Raw genomic sequence first — 23,475 nt, forward strand, 5'->3', positions numbered from 1 at the left:
TAAGTAGATTTTCGTAGGAATTGACACTTGTTTCGGAGAGAAAATCGAGTTCGTTTTACTTTGATTTTCTCTTTCTCAAAGGTATGTAGGAAAAATATAGTTTGATATGCCTAAAGTACAGGGTATTAGTAATACAAAATAGCCAGGTTTAGCATAGTAAAATTCTCAATATTTCCAAATAAGAGCTCGCCATTCAGTGCTTCACGGGGTTTTTCGGAAACGACCATCAGAAAAAAAATCATTACTAATTTAATTAGTCCTTTTTCTAATATTTACAACGATATTTATAAAGATAAGAAGACGCTTTTACTGGAACAAGTACTCATTGTTTCTAATAATGAGCGCAAAGTCCTGAATTTCGTCGACTAGTATCATCAATTTTGCATTATTTCGACTTTTCTTGTAAGAGCGCTCTTAAGTAATATCTGGTAATATGAATACAGGATGACTTACGCTACGCTACACCGGTCCGTACCCGGGTCGAGGCGTACGACATGTCATTAGGGTTCCGTACCCAAAAGGTAAAACGGGACCCTATTACTAAGACTTCGCTGTCCGTCCGTCCGTCCGTCCGTCCGTCCGTCCGTCCGTCCGTCCGTCCGTCCGTCCGTCCGTCCGTCTGTCTGTCACCAGGCTGTATCTCACGAACCGTGATAGCTAGACAGTTGAAATTTTCACAGATGATGTATTTCTGTTGCCGCTATAACAACAAATACTAAAAACAGAATAAAACAAAGATTTAAATGGGGCTCCCATACAACAAACGTGATTTTTGACCAAAGTTAAGCAACGTCGGGCGTGGTCAGTACTTGGATGGGTGACCGTTTTTTTTTTGCATTTTTTTCCGGTTTTTTTTTTCATTATGGTACGGAACCCTCAGGTATTAATTTCTAGTGCGTAATGTATAGCCCCATGATACTTTTTGCCGGCCTAGGCCGTCAATACTGTATAAATATTCGTTGCCAGCGCATCTCAGTAATAGAGCTTGTCCAGCGCGCGAGTTGTATTTATAAAGATAAAGAATTTAACATATATTTATAAATATATGTTAAATTTTCTTTACATTTTTACGATACGTTTAACCGTTTATATATAGGTATGTGTGGCGAGGAACATAACTGCCCGGTTTTAGTTTTTTTTTTGTTGCAAGGTGATAACTTATTATTGCATATTAATTGAAAATTAATCAATTTCACAGGCCTTCATAAAACATTGAACGTAACGTAAACAACGGACACTTATTATACCTAATACCTACGAAAGCCACTTGGCTTACATTTGCACATGTACTTACATTTTTAGTGTAGGTTCCTGCCCATACTTTTATTCCACCTACGTTATAACAAACCGAAGCTATGACAAAAATTATTATATTTCTGCTATGTGCTGTGACGGCGCTAGGTCTCGCGTTAGCTACCCTAAAGAATAGCAATGAGAAGCAGAGTTCTACCACGCAGAAGACATCTAGAGTATCTAGACCATTGCGAGCCTGGTTTAGCTGGTACCATTGGTAAGCAGGTAATAAGTATTATGTATTTGTACCCTAAGCTATCTGGATAATGCTGCTATGAAATATTAAAGTTAATAAAAGGATACGTACGTTTATTGTTTTTTTCTTCCGTAGGTACCTGTATTTACATATTTACCTATGTAGCCTACCGTCTTTATGTAGGTACCTAAGTCTGGCTGCAACATTTACATGTGCCGAAGGCCCTCAAGGCCCTACCGCGAAAAACGAAAATAGAAATTTCTTTATCTGCCTCTCTATCGCTCTTGCATATTCGAGCGAAAAAGAGGCAGATAACGGAATTTTCATTCGGTTTCCGTACGAAATGACAGGTGCAAGCGAGACAGCACTATGCACGTCCCGTTCACACCTGCCATTCCGTACGGAAACCAGATGAAAATATACGTAGCGCGTAATATCTCATTCTCGCTCTCACTCATGAGTGCAACGCACCAAGGTCGCGGTGCGGTGCGGTAGTCTGCTATTACTATTCCATCATTTTGTGAGGCTCTACCACGAATAACGAAAATCGACATTTCTGTATATGCCTCTCTTTTGACTGAATATGCAAGAGCGATAGAGAGGCAAATAGCGAAATTTCGTTTTTCTCGGTAACCCTCTGCTGTTGTATTGATAAATCCAAGGCCCCAACGCTATCTGTTCTCTTTGACGGCGCAGCAATTAGTATCATTTCTCTCTCCTTGCTCTTTTAAAAATGCCGTTTGTCAAAAAAGGACAACCACACTGTTGACAAGATGGACTTCGAATCCAGGTGTCCCCTTTTTAGGTAGACCCAGGTTGTGTATGTGTGCGTAAAAATGTATATGTGTGCTCTTTTAGGGATGTGAAAAGTCGATTTTCATCATGTTATATATCGATAAATGCTACACAGCGGAACGAAATAGCGATTAATTGAAGCTTCAATATCTTCGTTAAACATAAACATAATTGAAATGCTAATGGATAATGAATATATTATAATATAATAAAATAATTCAATTATTGCGGAACACCTATTTTAGTAGGTATTTATGTATTTTTATTAAATATCTGAACTTTTCCTTGTTTCCTTGCTGCCGTGACTATAAAATTGTGATCTGCTAACCACAATAAAGAAAGAATAAAAGCGTTTTTGTTCATTTTAGGTATCGTTAAACCTTTTAAGTAAAATTAAAATTGCAAGAAATGTCGATAGTTTATCGATATGACTTTATCGACATGGCTACAGCAAGGTGGGCCACATTGTTAATCGTACACTAAACAAAAGTGGTCCCAGTGACAGCTCGCTTGGAAGGTATCTCTGTATATTATTATATCTATGGATAAATCGCAGTAGTCTGTAAAGCCCTCAACGTAGTTACATGGCTACACTCTGGGCCATCTGTGGGATAACTAGCAACATTGCTTCCTTTGATATCTGTCATTTTGTGAAAGAAGCCGGCTGGGATAGTCGTACTTTTTTAGAAATTAAGAATTCTTAAGGATATATTTTTACTAGACAAAGTTTTAATAATCGTATACTTCCAGAACTACTAACTGAAGTACAAATATTTTCATAAATAAGTTATCCCCACCAGCAAGTGTCAAAACTATACTGTGCATACCACGTGTACATACTTATTCGTCCCATTGTTTTTAATCGAAAACGCATTGTAACCTTAAATTCGTGATAAGTTTTTCGACCTAATTTTACGGTGGTTCAAGATCAGCAACGATCATGGCTACAAAGGCAGAAGGTGATCTTCGTGATGGGTTATCAGCGCGTGAAATGTTCATCAACAGCGAAGGGCTTACCTATAACGACTTCCTGCTGCTCCCCGGCTACATAGACTTTACGGCCGAGGAAGTCGACTTGACGTCTCCTCTCACCAAGAAAATCAACCTCAAGGCACCGCTCGTGTCCACTCCTATGGACACTGTAACAGAAGCCGATATGGCGATCGCGATGGCGCTGTGTGGCGGCATCGGCATCATCCATCACAACTGCACACCCGAGTACCAAGCTAACGAAGTGCACAAGGTCAAGAAGTACAAACATGGTTTTATTAGGGACCCAGTCTGTATGGGTCCTCAACATACTGTTGCTGATGTCATAAACGCAAAGAAGCTAAATGGTTTCACAGGCTACCCTATAACAGAGAATGGTAAACTTGGAGGCCGTCTAATTGGAATTGTTACTTCAAGAGATGTGGATTTCAGGGAGGGAGACCCACACCTGAGCCTTAAGGAGGTCATGACTCCAATAGAAGACATGATAACAGCGCAGTCTGGTGTCACATTGCAAGATGCCAATTACATATTGGAAAAGAGTAAGAAAGGAAAACTGCCAATAATAAATGGTGCAGGTGAGTTAGTGGCACTAATTGCTAGAACCGATTTGAAGAAAGCACGCAGCTATCCCAATGCATCTAAAGATTCCAACAAACAGCTTCTAGTAGGAGCCGCAATAGGTACTCGTGAAGCTGACAGGGAGCGTCTCAAATTACTTGTCAGTAACGGAGTAGATGTCATTGTGTTAGATTCATCACAGGGAAACTCTACTTATCAGATAGAAATGGTTAAATTCATAAAAAGTACTTACCCTGACATTCAGGTCATTGGAGGTAATGTTGTCACACGAATGCAGGCAAAGAATCTCATAGATGCCGGTATTGATGCCCTGAGGGTTGGCATGGGCAGCGGCTCCATCTGTATCACCCAAGAAGTCATGGCATGTGGCTGCCCTCAGGCTACTGCCGTCTATCAAGTTTCATCTTATGCCAGTCAATTTAATGTGCCAGTAATTGCTGATGGTGGTATACAATCAGTAGGCCATATTGTCAAATCTCTAGCTTTAGGAGCCTCAACAGTAATGATGGGATCCCTGCTCGCTGGCACCTCTGAAGCTCCTGGAGAGTACTTCTTTTCTGATGGAGTTAGGCTCAAAAAGTACAGGGGGATGGGAAGCTTGGAAGCTATGGAAAACAAGGATGGTAAAGGATCTGCCATGAGCCGATATTTCCACAAGGAGTCTGATAAGCACCGAGTGGCTCAGGGTGTGAGCGGAAGTATTGTGGACAAAGGTTCAGTGCTACGCTTCCTGCCATACCTACAGGCTGGCATGCAGCACAGCTGTCAGGACATTGGCGCGCGCTCTGTGTCCCGACTGCGCGAGATGAGTGTCTCAGGAGATCTGAGATTTATGAAAAGAACATATTCTGCCCAACTGGAAGGCAATGTACATGGCTTGTTTTCTTATGAAAAGAGATTGTTCTAAGATTCCACTATTTTATACCTTTGTGATATGATATACTATTTCCTGCAAGTCAATAGAGATCTAAGAAAAGTAAAACAAAGTATTGTACTAATTTAAGCCAGAAGCCAATAAAATATATTTTGTTTTGTATATTATGAAATGTTATAAAAACATGTCAAAGGCTATTATTCCATTTACAGAAAATTACTTTAACAAATTATTGCATTTTGGAGATGTTCTGTTTTATGTTCATGTTCTATTGTTAAGTGCTATAATTATCACGTTGGTGTAATCTTCGTGTTGAATAATGTAAAGGACCAGATGCTATGGAATATTTACAATTAAAGTGTGAATTAAATTATACAGTGTTTTATTGTCTTGATTTTAAGGATGCTTAACATTGTGAAAGTTAAATATATTTAACCCTGTAATTCACCTTTTTAATTTATAACTTAAAAGAAATTACAGTATAGTTCAGATCCACATTTACTTGACTCTTGAAAATAACCCTTATATGTATAAATTATACCTACTCTATTTATTTCATACACAATAAATTTACAGCATAAGTCAACACACTTGCCTACAAGCATGTAAAATTTAACTGCACTTTACTCACCTTTTGATTCGTCTCAGATAATAATTATGTGGAATAAAAAGTTAATTACATTAGTTTTCACTTCGGATGCACATTCAAATTCGAAAGGTGGAATGCATTATTTTTATTCAAAATAGTTCAATTTCGTTTTCATTAGCAAATTCTAAACCATTTTGGCGTGAGGGCCAGGATGGCGGGTGTACCTAATAGATCCAATATAAGACCAAGTGCGAGTCGGACTCGCGCACGAAGTGTTCCGTACCATTACGCAAAATACGGCAAAAACGTTTGTTATATGGGAGCCCCACTTAAATACTTATTTTATTCTGTTTTTAGTATTTGTTGTTATAGCAGCAATACAAATACATCTGAAAATTTCAACTGTAGCTAGCTATCACGATTCATGAGATACGGCCTGGAGACAAACAGACAGACGGACAGTGGAGTCTTAGCAACAAGGTCCCGTTTTTACCCTTTCGGTACGGAACCCTAAAAAGGAGCATACCAAATGTTTGTACCTAATTTGTACTGTTTAGTAACCAGAGGACGTCCACTGCTGGACATAGGCTTCCTAGGGATGAGGGGGGGGGGGGGGGGGGGGGATAGGGGTCCTTTGGCTGATATGATAATGATGATGAGTACCTCCTTTAAATAAATGTACCTCCTCGTTATTACTAAATAAAGTTACACAGACATAGACAGCTTTGTATAGGTAGGTAATAGGATTTAAACCAATCTTATTACTTAAATAGCAAAGACTACATAGTGCTACATATAATCCGGCTTAAGCTCTTATCCTGTTATGCATTGCATTATAAGGAACGTAAATCTTGACTTCAAACAATAAATTCTCAAACCCGAAGTCATGTTGTAGCTGACAAGCGTTTTTTAGGGTGAAGCCAGGCATGTACTTATCGCGGCAGACATCTCATTTGGCCGTGTGAACCAAGCAGGCGTTTTGTTGTGTTTTGTATTGAAACCAAACCGAATGCAGCAGAAATTACGCGACTCACAACTCAAAAAATTACGCTCGTCTGGCTTCACCCTTAGGGTAGGTTCACACGGCGTTAATTTTTCCCGATTTTTTTCGAAATACGAAAACCCCTTTCTAATTACGTACCTAAGTTAAAATATCCAGCATTTAAAACTTCATAATAGGAATATATAAAATAGGAATAGGAAGCGTTAAAAAACAGTTAAGTACTATGAATCACAATTTATTTGAATTATAAATGCACAAGCAGCGAAGCATATGGTTATGCTCGTTAGACAATAAATATCGATTAAACGTGCTTTTATTTAAAATAATCAGTAGTGATCTATTCTTAAGACTGGTGCGTTCAAAATGTTAACTGTTAACATTTCAGAACTGCCTAGTCCTTATAACTACGATAATTGCACGGTTTAACCTCACAACTGTACCGATTACACTTGCTCGAACTTTCAATTATGATATCAATTTGAATAATCTAAAAATTCAGAGTTTGATACTGAACTTAAATACGAAGTAAATATTTAAGACACGCAGAAGTGTTTACGAATGGCCAAAACTATGTCGTCGATGGTAGGTGCTATCAATATTGATAAGACTAAACTATAAATAATAGTTATTTGTTTTACAAGGGGGCAAAATTGTTGTTTAACCGCTCGTGCTAATATTGATACCCGAGCAAGCGAAAGATTCCAAAATTGAACCACGAGCGTAGCGAGTGGTTTGAAAAATGGAATCTTGAGCGTTGCGAGGGTTTCAAAGCACGAGGGTTAAACAAAATTTGCCCCCGAGTGAAACACAAAAATTTTCACCACACCAACCCGAAGCAAATATTAAATGTAAAATATCAAACAAAATCAAAGCAAATCAAATTCAATTGAATGTTATTAAATATTTATCATCCAAAATCATCATTTAAAAGTCAATTCTACCAGCAAACATAAGAAAACAACTCAGAATTTGCATTTGATTACTTTGCCTCACATGTGAATAAAATGCAACTTTGCTATCAGTTTTTGAAGTGCAAAGTAAGCCTTTCCAAGCTGGTGTGGTGAAAACACTTTTGCAGTATTTAGAATAAATAACGCTTATAAATAATATCTTAATATAGTATTTGATTATTTCGTTAGGGTATAGTCAGCATCAAAAGCGGCTAGCGGGCGAGACAGTCAATTTTTTATTATAAATAAATAATTTTGAGTACCTCGCCCGTTTAGCAACTTCTGATGCTGACTATGCTGAAGTTCATGTTACGACTGCGATTCGACATAATAAATACTTTTAGTTGCTACATGTTCATCTTGCTATTTCGTATCAAGATAACCTAGCCAGCTTCCCGCTTAACCCTGCGTCGCCACTTTAAATACTATGTTTCATTTACCAAGTCACCTGTAAACATAAATCAATGCCTCCGCCAAACCTACCGCTCAATAGAGGCAGCGAGTCGTGGAGCCCCTCGGGCGTACATCACACTGACAATCCTCTTCTTCACATTGTATCGAATCGGTGTTTCATTGACGCAATAGGTCTAGAGGAGTCTTAACATTTTCCTAATGCGATAAAAAGCCGATAACCTATAAAGCGTCGCAACCAAATTTTATCTCATTTTTTTTGTCGCAGCAAACTTGGTAAATCAGTCTACAATCATTCTATCAAGTCTCAACGCGACGCGCAACTCACTATTGTGCCAAATGTTCGTGTTGCCGTAATACGACTCTACATCTCTTTTGTTTTTCTATTCTATAGTATTGAAGAAAGAGATGCAACACGAATGTTTGTGAAAATGTTGACAAAAACAAAGCAGGTGCTTTGCGTGTAAGTCATTGTCAAAATAAGTACCTAATTCAAGCTATTTTTCTGGCTTAAAATGTTGTTCAACCCAGAGTGCCTTGCGCGTCGCCGTCGACCTAACGCACCAGTCGGAATGCATCAATAAAAGCGTTGAAAGCCTCAAAATCTTACCGAGATTATTTATACCTAAATTATAGTCAGCACCCTTGAGCGTATCAATGTATTAAAAATACTAAAATTGGAACCGAACTGGGTTACGCTCAAACGTGCGCGCCCGCTGTTGTGTTTATGTCGTTAACAATTAACATTTGATATGAATATTTCTTAGAACACAACCAATAACTTAAGTATACGAGATATAATCGAGTCGAATACAATTTTATAGTCGATTTGTTGATATTTTAAAATATCTGGCTTGTGAGAGCTGTTCGTCGAGCGTTAATTCCCAAAGTCAACTTCGTATAAAATTAACATAAAACAATATAATAGAACAGCCAAACTGATATCAATAGGCATGCCCTCCGAGGAAGTAAACGTAATAATTATTATTACAATAGTTTATAACTTGTAAGATAAAAATAATAAGTTGATTTAGCCTCATTTTAAAATTTTATTTTAACAATAAGCATGTCCACTCAGTCAGTCCACTGGTCTAATGAACTAAAAACATTAGTAATAGAGATCATTTTATCATTTTAACTAAGAAATCTAACATGTGTTAGTCCTATAGTTCGTTTTTTTAGCATTAGAAATAAGGTAAACAATCTTGATGTGTCTTTTAATTGAAAAACATATTTTAAAAATAAGTTACGGCAAATATGTAACAATTATGAATCTAATACGATCATTTATATTCCTCTGCTTTAATAAGTAATAGTTGTTGATTTTTAAAAAGCGTTTATCAATTAAAAGACATGTCAAGATCGCTTACCTTCTTGCAAGTTCTTTCTAATGCTAAAATAACATCAATAATTTATTCCAAAATATGGTAAATAAAAAAGAATGCTACAAGACGTGTTACTGTGGGGACTGTAACCAGTTTAGAGCACTTTAGTGCGATGTCGGAAAGTTTTTCGATTCAGAATGATAATTAGAATTGGGTAAAAATAATGTCCCATTTCTCCAGTATGTTTTATTTCACGTCGCAGAATTAGCATTTCGTAGATAACTTGTCTAAATTATTCATATTTTTTTATAAACGTTTATGTACCTACAGTAGATCTGAGGTTTGTTTTATAAAATAATGCACAAGTTTTCTACGAAATAGAAATCCGGCGAGATCTAACATTCCACAAATCGAGATTCTGTCTAACACGAAGATCGGGAACTGAAAAATCAGAGGGTAATAACTAATATGTAAATCTCACGGACCGCCGCATGCGGGCGACACAAACACGCCAGCGGGACTAATAGAGTCGGGCCGTTCTCGAGAACGTTCCCCGTTTTCTACGAGACATATAAGAACAACGGGGGATTCTCGAGCGACAGCTGTTCGATAACAAAACGGAGAACGTCGTGGAGAACGGCACAACCGGAAGCGGGCCTCCACCTCTATGGGCCGGCTACTGCTTGTCGTCCACTATGCCGCGCTCGAACTCGGGCCCGGGCGCGGCGCCGTCCTCGAACACGATCTCCTCCGGGTCCGGCGCGCGCGGCAGGAACTCCGCGCCCGGGCAGATCTGCTTGAAGATCTGCTCCGCCTGCGGGAGGGGGGGTCTACCTTTAGCCGACCACCACGAAACTGACGCTCCGAGCCAGCACGTGCAGACGCCGACTGTTATACATACATCTGCTAAAGGTAGACGTCCACAGGGCCGCATCGCACGCATCGGATAAAAGGTCGCTCGTGTGTGACTTTCTATGCAAAGAATACTAAAATTCGTTACTTGCGGTGCGGCCCTGTGGACGTCTACCTTATAACCGATGTATGGCGGTCGGCGACAGCGTCATGCGTGCACGCTCGGTGCGTCCCGTGACCCTCGGGTAATATGCAAACGTTATCGACATGCGTCTCTTTCGAGCGACCGTGACAGTTAATGAGAAATCAGTTCCTAATTTTAAAGTTTACGAGAGGTTCATTTCATCGTCCACGAAAACCATAGGTGGGAATGAAAGCTCCGATCGCTATGTCTCGCTCCAACCTATGGTTGTCGCCCTAGCTAGGCGCGCAATGGCGCGGCCAGGCCGTAACGGGATCATTTCACTCAAGAGAGAAATCCAACTCGATTTTTTCGTCGGTAGATAAAATCAGATGACGATATACAGGGGCCACAAACGAAGTAATAGGCACTGACCTGGTGCACGGCGCGGTCGAAGTCCAGGCCGGCGTCGGGCCCGGCGCACACGTGCACGCCGGCCGCGCCGCTCGCCGCGCCCGCGCTGGTGTCCGCCACGTTGTACAGCAGCGACCACAGGCACTGGAAACGTTACAACACCATATACACCCTTAAAGCTATCAAGGGACGGAATAATTTATACGAATGGAAACGTTAAGGTGCTGTGAGTTTAGATCCTTCTAAGCGAGCATGAGCGGACGGCCATGTGTGCCCGGGAGCGCGGATATCATTGTTATTGAATTGTTAGTTTTTGCCGGCGAGTTTTTTTTCTAAGACAAAATATTTGTCCATAGCTACTCGCCGTGTTTCATTTTTTTTCTTAAGGCTAGCACGAGTCATTTTCAGATCTCATTACACTGGTTCTCCCCAAAACTCGACTTGTCTGCACTCACGCAACCAGGAAACGTTTATAGAAAATTTAGATAATGTACCGAGAAACCGTAGCAACCGAATAAATGTAACGAGTACAAACAGCAACACTCCTAACTGTACATCGGTGGACCTTATTACAAAAGGCATAAGGTCCACCGATGTACAGTTAACAATGTGGTCGATGGTACAAATCAAAAAGGCTCGTTAATAAACAACGTTAAAAACTGGGCCATATTACTGGGTTGTATTATAGGACTATAGTTAGGTACCTGAGTTTACGGTATGGAAATGATGTATTTTCGTCGCATCTGTGGGCCTGCCGCGAACCATGTTCGACGTGTTGCCTCCCTGTCACACTTACGTATGAATTTACAAGGGCGACACAGAGGCAACACGTCGAACGTAGGTGCCTTCTGTTATGCCGATACATTTTGTCGATAAACGACTGTCATGTTGGCTTGCCTGTTCCGTAGGTGTTACCTTAGGTCTGTCGTCGGGGGACTCGCCGGCGCCCATGTGGAAGATCTTTTCGGCGTACGGCATGAGGTCGCTCTCCGCGTCCTTCACCTTGTTCGTGATGAAGTACACCACGACTGGAATGAGAAGAGAAAATAAACACGATTATAAACACGGAAATTTAATGTAAGCCTCGTGGGCTGATTCATGAACATTGTTCGAGTATAAGTAGTTAATATGTGTTTCTCTTTCTCTTTTTTTTTTTTTGAGGCAATTCTAACAACTCCAAACACAATTAGTTTGCGTTGTTTTATCACAGAGTTCCCATGGCCACCTCCTGTGTCCATCATCAAATCAGCTTCAGTTCATCATAATATTACATTGTCATCCGAATTACATATGTATGCGAAATTTCAGCTCAATCGGAAATCGGAAAGTCAAATTTAGCTTCCAAGTTTTGATCTACACTAACATAGATAGGTACATAAGGTACTAATACTAACAAGGCAAATTACATAAAAGCTTGTAAAAAGGACCGTGTATCATTCGAAAGAGGAATACGAAATTACCGTTGAAGGCAATAAAAACCTCGTGGCGCCCGGGCGTACCTACAATTTACCTATTTAACTGGACAATGTCGGTGAGTCATGCGTGGAGTAAAAACAGGGCGCGTAAATAACATCGACAGCTAGCAAAAAACGTCGTAAAAAGTGGCTAATAGCGAGTACCCGCGCGCAGTTCGGAGTCCTTAATAGGTACAAGTCTGCACTGAATACCGATTTAAACATTTGACATTTGACTTAGTAAATCTGTTGTAACTGTACAGTCACCATCAGATACATAGAAGCGGCTAAGGCGCTCAAAAATATATGCGCATGCATTTTAACGTCTTGAATTCTTGATAATAGATGCTTTGTTCAGATATTTGTGAACACCTTTGCCGCTCCGACATGTCTGGTGGGGACTGTAGGTATCTGACTTTATTACTATCAATATTTAAATGTTCTCGTAGATCATGGCTTGCAGACATTCTTATTAGTACCCATAGTACAATACAATTATTGCTTAGTTTAGGTCAATCTGTGTAATTATTAATTAAGGTTATCCCCAAATAGGTTTATTTATTTAAAAAAGATAGTGATTCTGAGTAGAAATGTAAGTGATTCGGAGCCGACGGAATCGCTATAGAGGCGTGGAAGTCGATGGGCTCTCAGGGTGTGAGCATACTCACTGATATTTATAACCGCATACTCCTCACCGGGAAGATACCCAACCAGTGGAGGCTGAGTATCATTACTCCAGTATTCAAAGGTAAGGGCTCGGTGCGGGAGTGTAACAAGTATCGCGGTATAAAGGTTATGTCTCACACCATGAAGCTCTTTGAGCGCATAATCGATGCTCGGCTCCGACAGGAGTGTACAGTCTCGGGGTGTCAATATGGGTTTCGGCCAGGGTGCGGAACGATGGACCCTGTATTTGCCCTGAGGACCCTCATGGAGGGATACAGAGCAAAGAACACGCCTCTACATTTCCTGTTTCTGGACATGGAAAAGGCCTTTGACTGTGTCCCTCGTGAGATGATCTGGTGGGCGCTGCGGTCCAGGGCTGTACCTGAGGCCTATATTGACACTATCCGGGACATGTACCACGATTCTGATTCAATAGTCAGGACCGCTGTTGGTGACACCAACCCCTTCTCAGTCACTGTTGGAGTACATCAGGGCTCTGTGCTCAGCCCGTTTCTGTTTAGCGTGATATTAGACGCCCTGTCAGCCAGCATCCGAGACTACCATGAGCAGCCACCGTGGCTATTCATGTATGCTGATGATATCGCGCTGACAGACTCTGATAAGGGCCGACTTGTCCAGCGTGTGAACAGATGGAGGGGGTCGCTGGAGAACGGCGGTCTTAAACTAAATGTGGCGAAGACAGAGTACATGGCCTGCAATAGTACAGATCCTCTACCCGTCCGCATAGGCGTGGACATGGTCGAGCGCACGGATCAAGTTAAGTACCTAGGATCTGTACTTAGCACTACCGGGGACATCGACAGCGACGTCAAAGCCCGAATTTCCGCTGCTTGGGTCAAATGGCGGGAGATGACTGGGGTTATTTGTGACCCCAAAATGCCGATTAAGTTGAAGGGACAGGTCTATAAGACCATCATTAGACCTGCCCTTCTGTACGGCAGCGAGACTTGGCCTTTACTAGAGCGGCACAAGCAGGAACTGCGTGTCACGGAAATGAAGATGCTACGGTGGATGTGCGGAGTTTCACGCAAGGATCGCGTCCGAAACGCCCACATTCGGGGTAGTCTTGGCGTCCGTGACATTGCAGACAAACTGCAAGAGTGTCGCCTTCGTTGGTATGGCCACGTCTCGCGCAGACCGGCAAGTTACGTGGGTAACAAATGCCTGGCCATGCCGCCTCCTCCCGGTACGGGAAGAAGAGGCCGGCCCAAGAAGCGATGGCTTGATGTCGTCAAGGAGGACATGCGTGCCAACGGACTCACTACCAGGGATGCCGAAGATCGGGCAAAGTGGTCACGAAGGAGTCGGAAGGCGGACCCCGGGTCCTCGCGCCCCGCGCGGGGGCACAGCCGGGATTGACGCCAGGATGATGATGATTAATTTAAAAAGTATGGTACAACTTTAAATAAAATGTGGTGTAAAGGGATCATCCATTAATTACGTCACACGAATTTCTAGGTTTTTTTACCCCTCCCCCCCTCCTTGTCACACATGGTCACATTTTGCAAACCCCTCCCCCCCTGGTGTGACGTCACATTTTAGGCAATTTTGTTTTCAATTAAATCGACAATATTAAGTCGGCATTATTTTTTTAATAAAAAATATTTTTGATATATAAATATTAGTAATTTTATAACACAACGAAAGTTACATCCAAAATCTCATTATTTACAGCGAATAAAAAAATATAAATTAATTTTCGGTTACTGATGAAGTTAAAGTGACATCATAATGTTTGTGACTCCCCCCTCCCCCGTGTCACAACATGTCACATTTTCTTGACCCCTCCCTCCCCCTAAACGTGTGACGTAATTAATGGATGGGATGGTCGTCCAGAAATCATGTGATCGTTTAGAGGGGGGGTGGGGGTAAGAAAAATATCACGAATGATCACGATTGGGGGAGGGGGGTCAGAGAAGATATCACTTGTAATTTTTTTTCAAAGCGGGAAAGCCAAAAACAACAATATTAATCAAAAATTTAATAAGATGTAATAATCAGCTCTATTTTATATGCGTATTTACCCAATAAAAAACATTTATCGCACAAACTTTACAACATTAATAATAAAAGCTCGCATCGGCGCCATGGCCTTGATAGCTTAGCGCCTAAGGGTACCCGCATCATAATTATCACGTGATCTTGTCAGAGAGAGGGGGGGGGCTCAAAAATAGGCCAAATATGATCACATGATTTCTGGACGACCCCAAAGGGGCATATTTGATAGAGTAGGTACTCACACAGTCCCTTGGGGCAGCAGCCGGTGGCGGGCCCCACCTCGTGCGCGGTGACGGCGTGCTCCGAGTCGCCGAGCGGCGGGAAGCGCAGCAGCGTCAGCAGCTCCTTCTCGCTCGCCAGCATCGACGCGTTCGTGATGAACACGCCCTACGACAACACAATAGAGTAGGAACTCACACAGTCCCTTGGGGCAGGAGCCGGTGGCGGGCCCCACCTCGAGCACGGTGACGGCGTGCTCCGAGTCGCCGAACGGCGGGAAGCGCAGCAGCGTCAGCGGCTCCTTGTCGCTCGCCAGCATCGACGCGTTCGTGATGAACACGCCCTACGACAACACAATAGAGTAGGTACTCACACAGTCCCTTGGGGCAGGAGCCGGTGGCGGGCCCCACCTCGAGCACGGTGACGGCGTGCTCCGAGTCGCCGAGCGGCGGGAAGCGCAGCAGCGTCAGCGGCTCCTTGTCGCTCGCCAGCATCGACGCGTTCGTGATGAACACGCCCTACGACAACACAATAGAGTAGGTACTCACACAGTCCCTTGGGGCAGGAGCCGGTGGCGGGCCCCACCTCGAGCACGGTGACGGCGTGCTCCGAGTCGCCGAGCGGCGGGAAGCGCAGCAGCGTCAGCGGCTCCTTGTCGCTCGCCAGCATCGACGCGTTCGTGATGAACACGCCCTACGACAACACAATAGAGTAGGTACTCACACAGTCCCTTGGGGCAGGAGCCGGTGGCGGGCCCCACCTCGAGCACGGTGACGGCGTGCTCCGAGTCGCCGAGCGGCGGGAAGCGCAGCAGCGTCAGCGGCTCCTTGTCGCTCGCCAGCATCGACGCGTTCGTGATGAACACGCCCTACGGGGACACAAATAACTATTCAATGTCACAAGCCTTACTAAGGGCAAGTCGTATTAAGGGCCTTAGTCAATTTGTGTAATGATGTCCGATACTATTTATTTCTTTAGTTTATTTAAAGTATCAAGGCTTGCAATAGAACCCACTGAACCTTTGATAAAAAGTCGTGACAATGTAATGTACGAATTAATGGAAGTAACAAGGCTACAAGGTCACGTTGAAAAGATATTGAGAGCAATCGTGGATGCTGAGGTGCAGCAGAGCGTGTTAGAATTTAAACTATAAAACTCCCGTGAGAGTCGAACTTGGTAAGACTTACTAGTGATAGTGACCCAGTACCGTCTTTACCATAAGGACACACGGTGCCCCCATCCTCAGGGGGCCCCGAAGGACAGACAGTAACATCAGTATATTATATGAATCGATCTTCGGTGTGTCGATTTATTTGATTACCCATAATAAATAGAAGATCATAGTAGAAAAATGTTAGTTTAATTCGCTTTCTTTACTTTCCAAAAGGGCCCCAAATTCTTATGTGCCCAAGGGCCCCAGCGTAGTTTAAGACGGCCCTGTAGTGACCTATATTGCCCACATCAACTGTCTTCAATTCCACCTTGTCGATCAAGTGATTAAATATAATAGAATAGAAAGATGTTTATTTCCCTAGTTCATACGTTATTTTCTGTCCAATAGTGCAGTGGTGTATTCGGCCTGTGGGTGTGTCAGCTACGTACGATCTACTTATATTTCTCAGACAGATCTTTCACTGTATAAGTGTCAAGTAGTGTGTGCTGTATGCTTGTTAGTGTATGTACAAAGTAAATTTATATAAATTGAAAATGTTGTTAAATGTTGCCACATCCTACTTACAGCTAATTACAATCCATGGAGACGTGAAGCAGTGATTAAGGCATGCTTGTAGATAAACAAACCTTAGAGATGTCGCAGCGCTCTCCCGGTTCGTCGGAGAGGAGTTCCTTGGGACAGTCGTTGATGCCGATAACGAGATGGTCACAGTTAAGCGTCTTGGACTTGCTGGCGATGGTGACTTGCGTCTTGCCTTCGTCTACCGTCTTCGACTCCACCTTGTCAATGGGCCGGTTCAGGCAGTAAACGCCGCCGAATACAGCGCACAATCTGTGTTCAAATTCAAAACCGGTATTTAAAAAATATTGTCAGTCAACAAAGGCCCATACATACGTAATACCTTACAGACTAACATACATACAATAATTATAAACTTCTATATATATTTTTATAAATATTCTATAATTTCCGGTTTGACATTGATTCCGTTAATACTGAGTTACCGTTCGGATATACCGAAAATGGTGTGATATCGGATGCTATATTAGAATTCTTAAAATTTGTACAAAGAACTTTAAAGTTTTGTCCATTTTGCAACAGAGATCGAAAAAATCTGCTTTCGGTTTATTGACCGAAGCGTAGCGAAGGTCTACGTTTTGACTCCGGCATTTTGCTTTCGTATGTCCGTCCGGCTGCCATCCGGATGGTCTCCTCTACAGGTCACAATTCTCAACCGATTCTCGTGAAATTTTGTGACCAGATTCTATGATTAAATAAAAATTTTATGTCAATTTTTATGTATGGATGTCAAGCCAGTTTTTGGAAATTTTAAAAAATGGCGGAGTCGTGATACCTCGCGCCTAAACAAATAGTGGTATCGATATCATAAGAGTTTTTTCTTTCTGAGATATGTTTATAGATTAAATGGCCAAAAATTCAGAAAATTTATTTCGCTGGTTTCGGAGGTATTGAGATATTTAATTTTAACTAATTTTAACTTGAGAATGAGTAGCTAAATTTCGTCAGCTTATCTAAGAACTATTTGGCTCAGTTTGTAAACGTTCGCTTTTTTTGTTTGCACAGAGAGTCTGGGTTCGATCTCCAGTATTTGTATGCTGGGATATAACCTTTTAGGGTTCCGTACCCAAAGGGTAAAACGGGACCCTATTACTAAGACTTCGCTGTCCGTCCGTCTGTCACCAGGCTGTATCTCACGAACCGTGCTAGACAGTTGAAATTTTCACAGATGATGTATTTCTGTTGCCGCTATAACAACAAATACTAAAAACAGAATAAAATAAAGATTTAAATGGGGCTCCCATACAACAAACGTGATTTTTGACCAAAGTTAAGCAACGTCGGGAGTGGTCAGTACTTGGATGGGTGACCGTTTTTTTTTTTTTGCTTCTTTTTTCGTTTTTTTTTTGCATTATGGTACGGAACCCTTCGTGCGCGAGTCCGACTCGCACTTGCCCGGTTTTTTTATTTTTTTACACTTTAATTTCGTATTGTTTTTTTTAATTTACTATATTTAAAGCTCTTAGCTTAGCACCATGTAATTTAAAGCTCTGCTCGCGAGGTCTACAGCTCACAGAGCCACTAGTATTTATCAGTCACTATTAGGTATCAATATCATAATTTGACTTCAAATCCTCATTGAAAGTCAAGTAGTAAATCGTCCATCCAAATGTTTGCTATGACGTCATCGCGCGGCATGCAATATTAGAAAGTCGCCTCAATTTCTTGCGACTTGGTGCACATTTGGGTCATTGAACCGCAGATACATTTGCGTCCATAAATATCTAAACATTTCATTACTTACTTCGAAGGCATAAGATTTACAATTGTATACATGTTTAATTTCGTGACTTACTCATAATTTTTATGATTCAGTATTTGAAATTCGCGAGTTGAGTATTCTAATTGCCTTTTTTTATCCTAAATAGGTATTGACATTGACTTACACTCGTATAATGTAGCTTTAACAATATTTAGTGTCTTAGAGATGGGTCTCTAAACTTTTTGACCTGAGGGCCACAGCGGGCCGAATTCCCGGTTGGTGCAGAATTAGGCACTTTTCGCGGACCGAATAGCCTCAAGATTGATGCAAGATGACGCCAATTCAATGGTGTAATCCAGATACGGCTACGACGCTTTTTAAGTAATAATTAAAAATAAAATAGGTATTGCTATTATTACCAATCAACATTAGCAGATTGCCCAACCGCGGCAAGCTTAAGGGTGGTATTCCATCTGTAAAATATCTTTGTCCAATGTGTATTGCATCTCACATTTTGCTTAATGAGAGAATGAGACGCAATGACATTGGACAAAGAAATTGGACAGGTGGAATACCACCCTATAACCAAACTCAATGTATACCTGCAAAAGCACTGAGGCAGCTCGCCGCTGCCGTACATGGGCCAGAGGAAGGGCGTGTTCCCGTAACGCCCCAGGCTCATGAGGAACTTCTTGCACTCGCGCACGCCCTCGAGGCACGGCATGTTGTTGTCGCCGCCCGCGATCGCGAACAACACGTAGTGGATCAGGGTCGGCGTCAGACCCTTGTGGGTCAGGTACTCTTTGAACGTCTTGTCGTTCCAGTCTGTAAGGTGTCTTGTGTAAAGTTGGTTCCCTATTTTACTTCTTTACATTATTTTATGTTCTAAAGCTTAATACGACGCTACGATACTATGCAGTGATTTTACAATAAATAGAAAATGGCGTTAGCCAACTAACTTGACGCCTAAAAAGATCAATTCTATGCAGCAGGTCGTCCAAGTCGGCCAACCCTCCATACGATGGCCAAAAATTTTTCGCGTCAAAATATTCTTCTACCTCTTCTTTTTTTTCTACTTCTTCCTAATCAGAACATGATACCGAACGTTTGTTAAACGGATCCTTACTAATTTTATTACACCTTGTATGTGGGTTTCGTAACTCCTTTTAGACAATACAGACAGATATATGTACCTACATCCTTGAATATAGTCAGCTAAGTCGAACGAAATGTTTAGAATGTCTAGGCCAAAAAAATTACGCAGCGTGAGTAATCTACCCCAGAATTATGCTTGCTCTAATGCAATCGCTTCAAGGTCATTTCAGCTACATACCTCATAAAACGTTACAATCGCATTAGACCACATAGGTACCTGTCAGCAGTTAAAAGAAATATGTATTTCGTAATTTACTTAGACATTTTTTCGTAAAAATGTCTTTAGTAGAGTTTCGTAAATAAAATATAAACTTTAAATTAACAAACGGCATTATCATCGTTGTTGTTCCGAGTTTTGAAAAGTCTCACGACTTATAGCGTATTTCTTTAATTACCTACTAAATCAATTCAAAAGCAAGAATATTTTCTACATATGGCCTCTTAAATGTTTCTAAACAAATAAGTTTGCCTTAAGATTGGTAAGTAAGTAAGTTGGTAAGACTGGTAGAGAATGCTTTTGGCATTAAGTCCGCCTTTTGTACGATAAGTTTTCTTTTGTGCAATAAAGTTTAAATAAATAAAGAAATAAGTAACTAGAGACAATTATTTAGTACCTAATAGAGATTCAAGTTGAATGTTACCACCTAATTTATATACCACATTTCTGGCAAATAAACGATATTTCTATTTCTATTTCAGATTCTTAACTTTAAGATCATGTAGGAGAAAGAGTTGAAGTTGAAGAAAAATACGCCACATTAGGGTCATTAGGGGCTGTCCATAAATTACGTCATCGATTTTTGTCGATTCCCCCCCCCCTAAAATCATGCTTCGAATTACCCCGTTTCCTCCTACGTCATGCTACCCTCATCCGATGTCCAGACCCCCCCCCCTAATTTGAAATGACGTAATTTATGAATAGCCCCTTAGATGAAAAGGGTAAACTCACCCTTAAACTCGTTGTTCATCTCCTCCTCATTATAGCCAACAATGGAGGTGAGCATCTTCATGAGCTGCCGCTTCTCGACGATGCCGACGGCCTCGGTGGCGAACACGTCGGCGCGCGAGCACGGCACGGGCGCCAGCTTGCCGTCCAGCCACGTGAGCACGCGCGTCACGCACCGGAACTCCGCGTAGCGCGCGATGTTGGACGAGATGAGCAGCTCCACCAGCGGCCCGCGAGAGAACAGCAGCTGCGGGTTGGTGCTAAGCGGTTATCAGACTGATGCGGATCCGTACGCCGCACTGGTGTGTGTGCGAGACAGCGCTATGCGCGTAAATAGCGATGTCGCGGTGTACGGATCGGCATCCAACGTGAAGACCGCCTTACTCAAAACATACTATGTGGTCATCTTGTGGTCTAATAATGCATTGTTATCGTCATACAATTAATAGTTGATTTGATACCGTAATAAAAATGTTGTTTTCACTTGGTTCCAATAAAAAAAAACGGTTCACAAATTAGAAGGGAGACACATTTAAACTTTCAGAGTAATTATTTCCAAAAAAAATGCTTGATAAAAAAAGTTTTTTAAGGACTGATCCACCTAAAAATACTTTTATAGCAATTTAACATTTAAACTAATTGGCGATACACACTAAATAAACCTCCAGGCGGCTTAGCACGGTCGCGTTTTTATCCCTTGTCACCATGCCTGTCACGTTCTAACAAGTATGTAAGTGCGAAAGGGACGCGCATAGTGATAGACGATAAAAATGGAACCGTGCTGCGCCCACAGGTTAAGCTCGATGGGTAGGGTGACAGGTGTTGGTGTATAATTTATAACCTAAAAACGCCAAATCTCGCAAAATTGTATTGAAATTACACCTGTCAGCGTAACCATCGAGTTTGAAAAATACTTTTATTCCTTCGGATTGAAAGATAAGAAAGCCAGCTACTTAAATTTACGGCCAAAAAATAACTTACAAGTAAGAGAGTTTAAGGCAATTATACCTTGGGAGTCATGTCAATGTTGAACTTCCTGTACTCGGCCACAAAGCTCGCTTGGCTCCAAACTTTCTTGGCTGGCTCTTTTGATTCTTCCCCTTTCTTTTCTTCTTCTTGGGGCGCATCCCTTAGCAAATAATAAAAACCTTGCACTGAATTATATTCTACGGTATATGATTCAATTTGCTAATAATTTAACAATATAAAAATTTTCAATTTTAATGAAAATTACATATTATTATTTAAGTATATGTTCGTCATAGTGTATAAAGCTAATTGTAATTTAAAAAATTCTGACCAACCAAGTTTATCATAAACAATTAATACTTACGCTTCTAGAAAGTTTAGTAAAATGTGTATATTCTTTAAATTGTAGAGTAGTTCAAAAATAAGTTTTATTTCCATATCCATTTTTATACATGATAGATCCAGTCTTAGTTTAGTAATGTGTATACTTTTTTCATTTCTAATACTAAATGAAGCAACAAATGAGTAAACACTGAATGTAAGTCAGTGACATTGAATCATGTGCTGTTATCAGGCTATCTCCCAACTTGCAACGGTGTATACCCAACTTACTTTTCAATATACCAGTTTTCAGATACATTGTAGACCTGTTGCTGACGCTTAGGATCAGCATTGACTTCTTTGATGAATTTCTGCAGCCCATCGAAATTGTAGGATGCCCAGAGCCCACCATAGTGATCGCTAGAGTCTAAGTGAAGAACATTCTTCCCTATTCTGCTGCAGGCTGCCGCTACAATAGACTCCACCATACCTTGGTAAATACAATAAGAACATGTAAGCCTAACATTTGCACATTCAGTGAATATAGAATTTGAAGTTAGGTTATCAAATTATTACAAAATATTGGCTTCTTAGCTTTATCAGAAGTATTAAAAAATAGTTTCACATATCCATGTGACGCCATCCCGTTACAATTTGTATTTATTCCACTATGCAGCCAAATAAAACTGACACAAAACTGATATTTCAGTGCTGGGTCCATGTAGAACTTCAAAATAAGAATAGTTTGTGTCCTAGAAACAGTTTTCCTTTATGTTTACTCATTGGTAGGGTTTGCACGACGGATCTGAAATGTATGCGAAGATCTGCGGATCCGGATCCAGATCTGGATAATTTCACACATTTCGGATCCGGATTGCATACCCTACTCATTAGGTATAATTACAAAGCAAACATAACTTGGAAAATTGCTATTGTGTTGAGCAGTAGCATCAACAATGAACAAAAAATCTTAGAATAAGTACTATTATAATTTATTGATGAATTGATAATGTACCAATGCAATAAATATAAATGCACTTACAAGAACAAGCTCGATTTTTATTGAGCCAGTAAAGTTATGCATATTTATTTTAATTTCATTAAAAAACAACATTTAAATCAAACGTGCATTTTGATTTTATTTGGATGTAGTTGCAGTGGTATACGTAGACAATGACTGTCGAACTAAGCCAACTCTGCCAATATTAAATTAAAATGTGTGTGACGAATATTAGTGATCTACGTCTGCGTAATGCTACTAAATGATTATTAAAGTAATTATTGAACAAAATAAAACGTTGCCAATTAAACAAGTTAAAATACACTTCGATGTCACTGAAAAAACTCAGATCGATAAGTAGGCTGCTGTTACTGCCGTCACGCCCGGTATCGTTTTATAAAAAATATAGAGCATACCAGTTCCAACGACGATGACCTGGAAGTCGGTGGGTAAATCGTCGTCCATTTTTACTAATGTTTGTTCACTTCACTAAAGGGATTTAAATAATAACACTTTAAAACAAACGACAAAGACAATTGTTCAGAAAATGACCCGTTCTAGTACCACAGTAGCTACTAATCGTCTTGAACTCTTGACAGCAAATCAAAGATGACATGACAAGCAGTCCAGATTATTCGAGTTACTGTTTAAAACGCTGGCCGCATCCTAAAACATTGAGTTGCTTTTTTTTATGGCAAGCCTGCGTTTTCGTATCAATATAAATGGAAACGGAAATTATCGGTAAAAACCCGCAAAGCAATAAATAATTAATTTTCGTTTGTTGGCGACTGGCTGGTGCGCGACCTCTTTCATGCATACATATTATTTGTAAAACGATATACTTTTTGATTCTTGTTCCATGTCAGTCTGCCTGTC

General features: G+C 41.0%; 2 protein-coding genes across 3 annotated transcripts; one reads left to right on the forward strand and one right to left on the reverse strand.

Annotated features, from left to right (window-relative positions):
* The first annotated feature begins 2,932 nt into the window (after positions 1–2,932).
* Positions 2,933–5,097, forward strand: LOC134806499 (inosine-5'-monophosphate dehydrogenase). Its single transcript, XM_063779776.1, has one exon. It carries the CDS (start codon positions 3,225–3,227, stop codon positions 4,761–4,763), a length of 1,539 nt encoding a protein of 512 aa, XP_063635846.1. The 5' UTR covers positions 2,933–3,224; the 3' UTR covers positions 4,764–5,097.
* A 3,976-nt stretch (positions 5,098–9,073) lies between these two features.
* LOC134806498 (rab proteins geranylgeranyltransferase component A 1) lies at positions 9,074–23,177 on the reverse strand. 2 transcript variants are annotated; one of them, XM_063779774.1, is made up of 10 exons: positions 23,016–23,177; positions 21,891–22,089; positions 21,318–21,438; positions 20,313–20,556; positions 18,811–19,033; positions 16,554–16,758; positions 14,777–14,921; positions 11,311–11,423; positions 10,417–10,539; positions 9,074–9,822 (listed from the first exon to the last, which is right to left on the reverse strand). In XM_063779774.1, the coding sequence occupies exons 1-10, from the start codon at positions 23,062–23,064 to the stop codon at positions 9,685–9,687; spliced, it is 1,560 nt and encodes a 519-aa protein (XP_063635844.1). In that variant the 5' UTR covers positions 23,065–23,177; the 3' UTR covers positions 9,074–9,684. The 2 variants fall into 2 exon arrangements, with proteins under 2 accessions (XP_063635844.1, XP_063635845.1); XM_063779775.1 differs by lacking the exons at positions 9,074–9,822; positions 10,417–10,539; positions 11,311–11,423; positions 14,777–14,921 and adding an exon at positions 15,279–15,621.
* Between the last annotated feature and the right edge of the window lie 298 nt (positions 23,178–23,475).

This window comes from Cydia splendana, chromosome 3, assembly GCF_910591565.1.
Source record: "Cydia splendana chromosome 3, ilCydSple1.2, whole genome shotgun sequence".
NCBI classification, from domain to species: Eukaryota; Metazoa; Arthropoda; class Insecta; order Lepidoptera; family Tortricidae; genus Cydia; species Cydia splendana.

Excerpts from the sequence above, each read along its gene's own strand:
- LOC134806498 (XM_063779774.1), bottom strand. The coding sequence starts at position 23,064 with ATGGACGACGATTTACCCACCGACTTCCAGGTCATCGTCGTTGGAACT. Across the intron at positions 21,439-21,890 it reads GAAAACTGGTATATTGAAAA|GGATGCGCCCCAAGAAGAAG; the intron begins GTAAGTTGGGTA and ends TTATTTGCTAAG. Across the intron at positions 9,823-10,416 it reads TCGACCGCGCCGTGCACCAG|GCGGAGCAGATCTTCAAGCA; the intron begins GTCAGTGCCTAT and ends CCCCTCCCGCAG.
- LOC134806499 (XM_063779776.1), top strand. The coding sequence starts at position 3,225 with ATGGCTACAAAGGCAGAAGGTGATCTTCGTGATGGGTTATCAGCGCGT.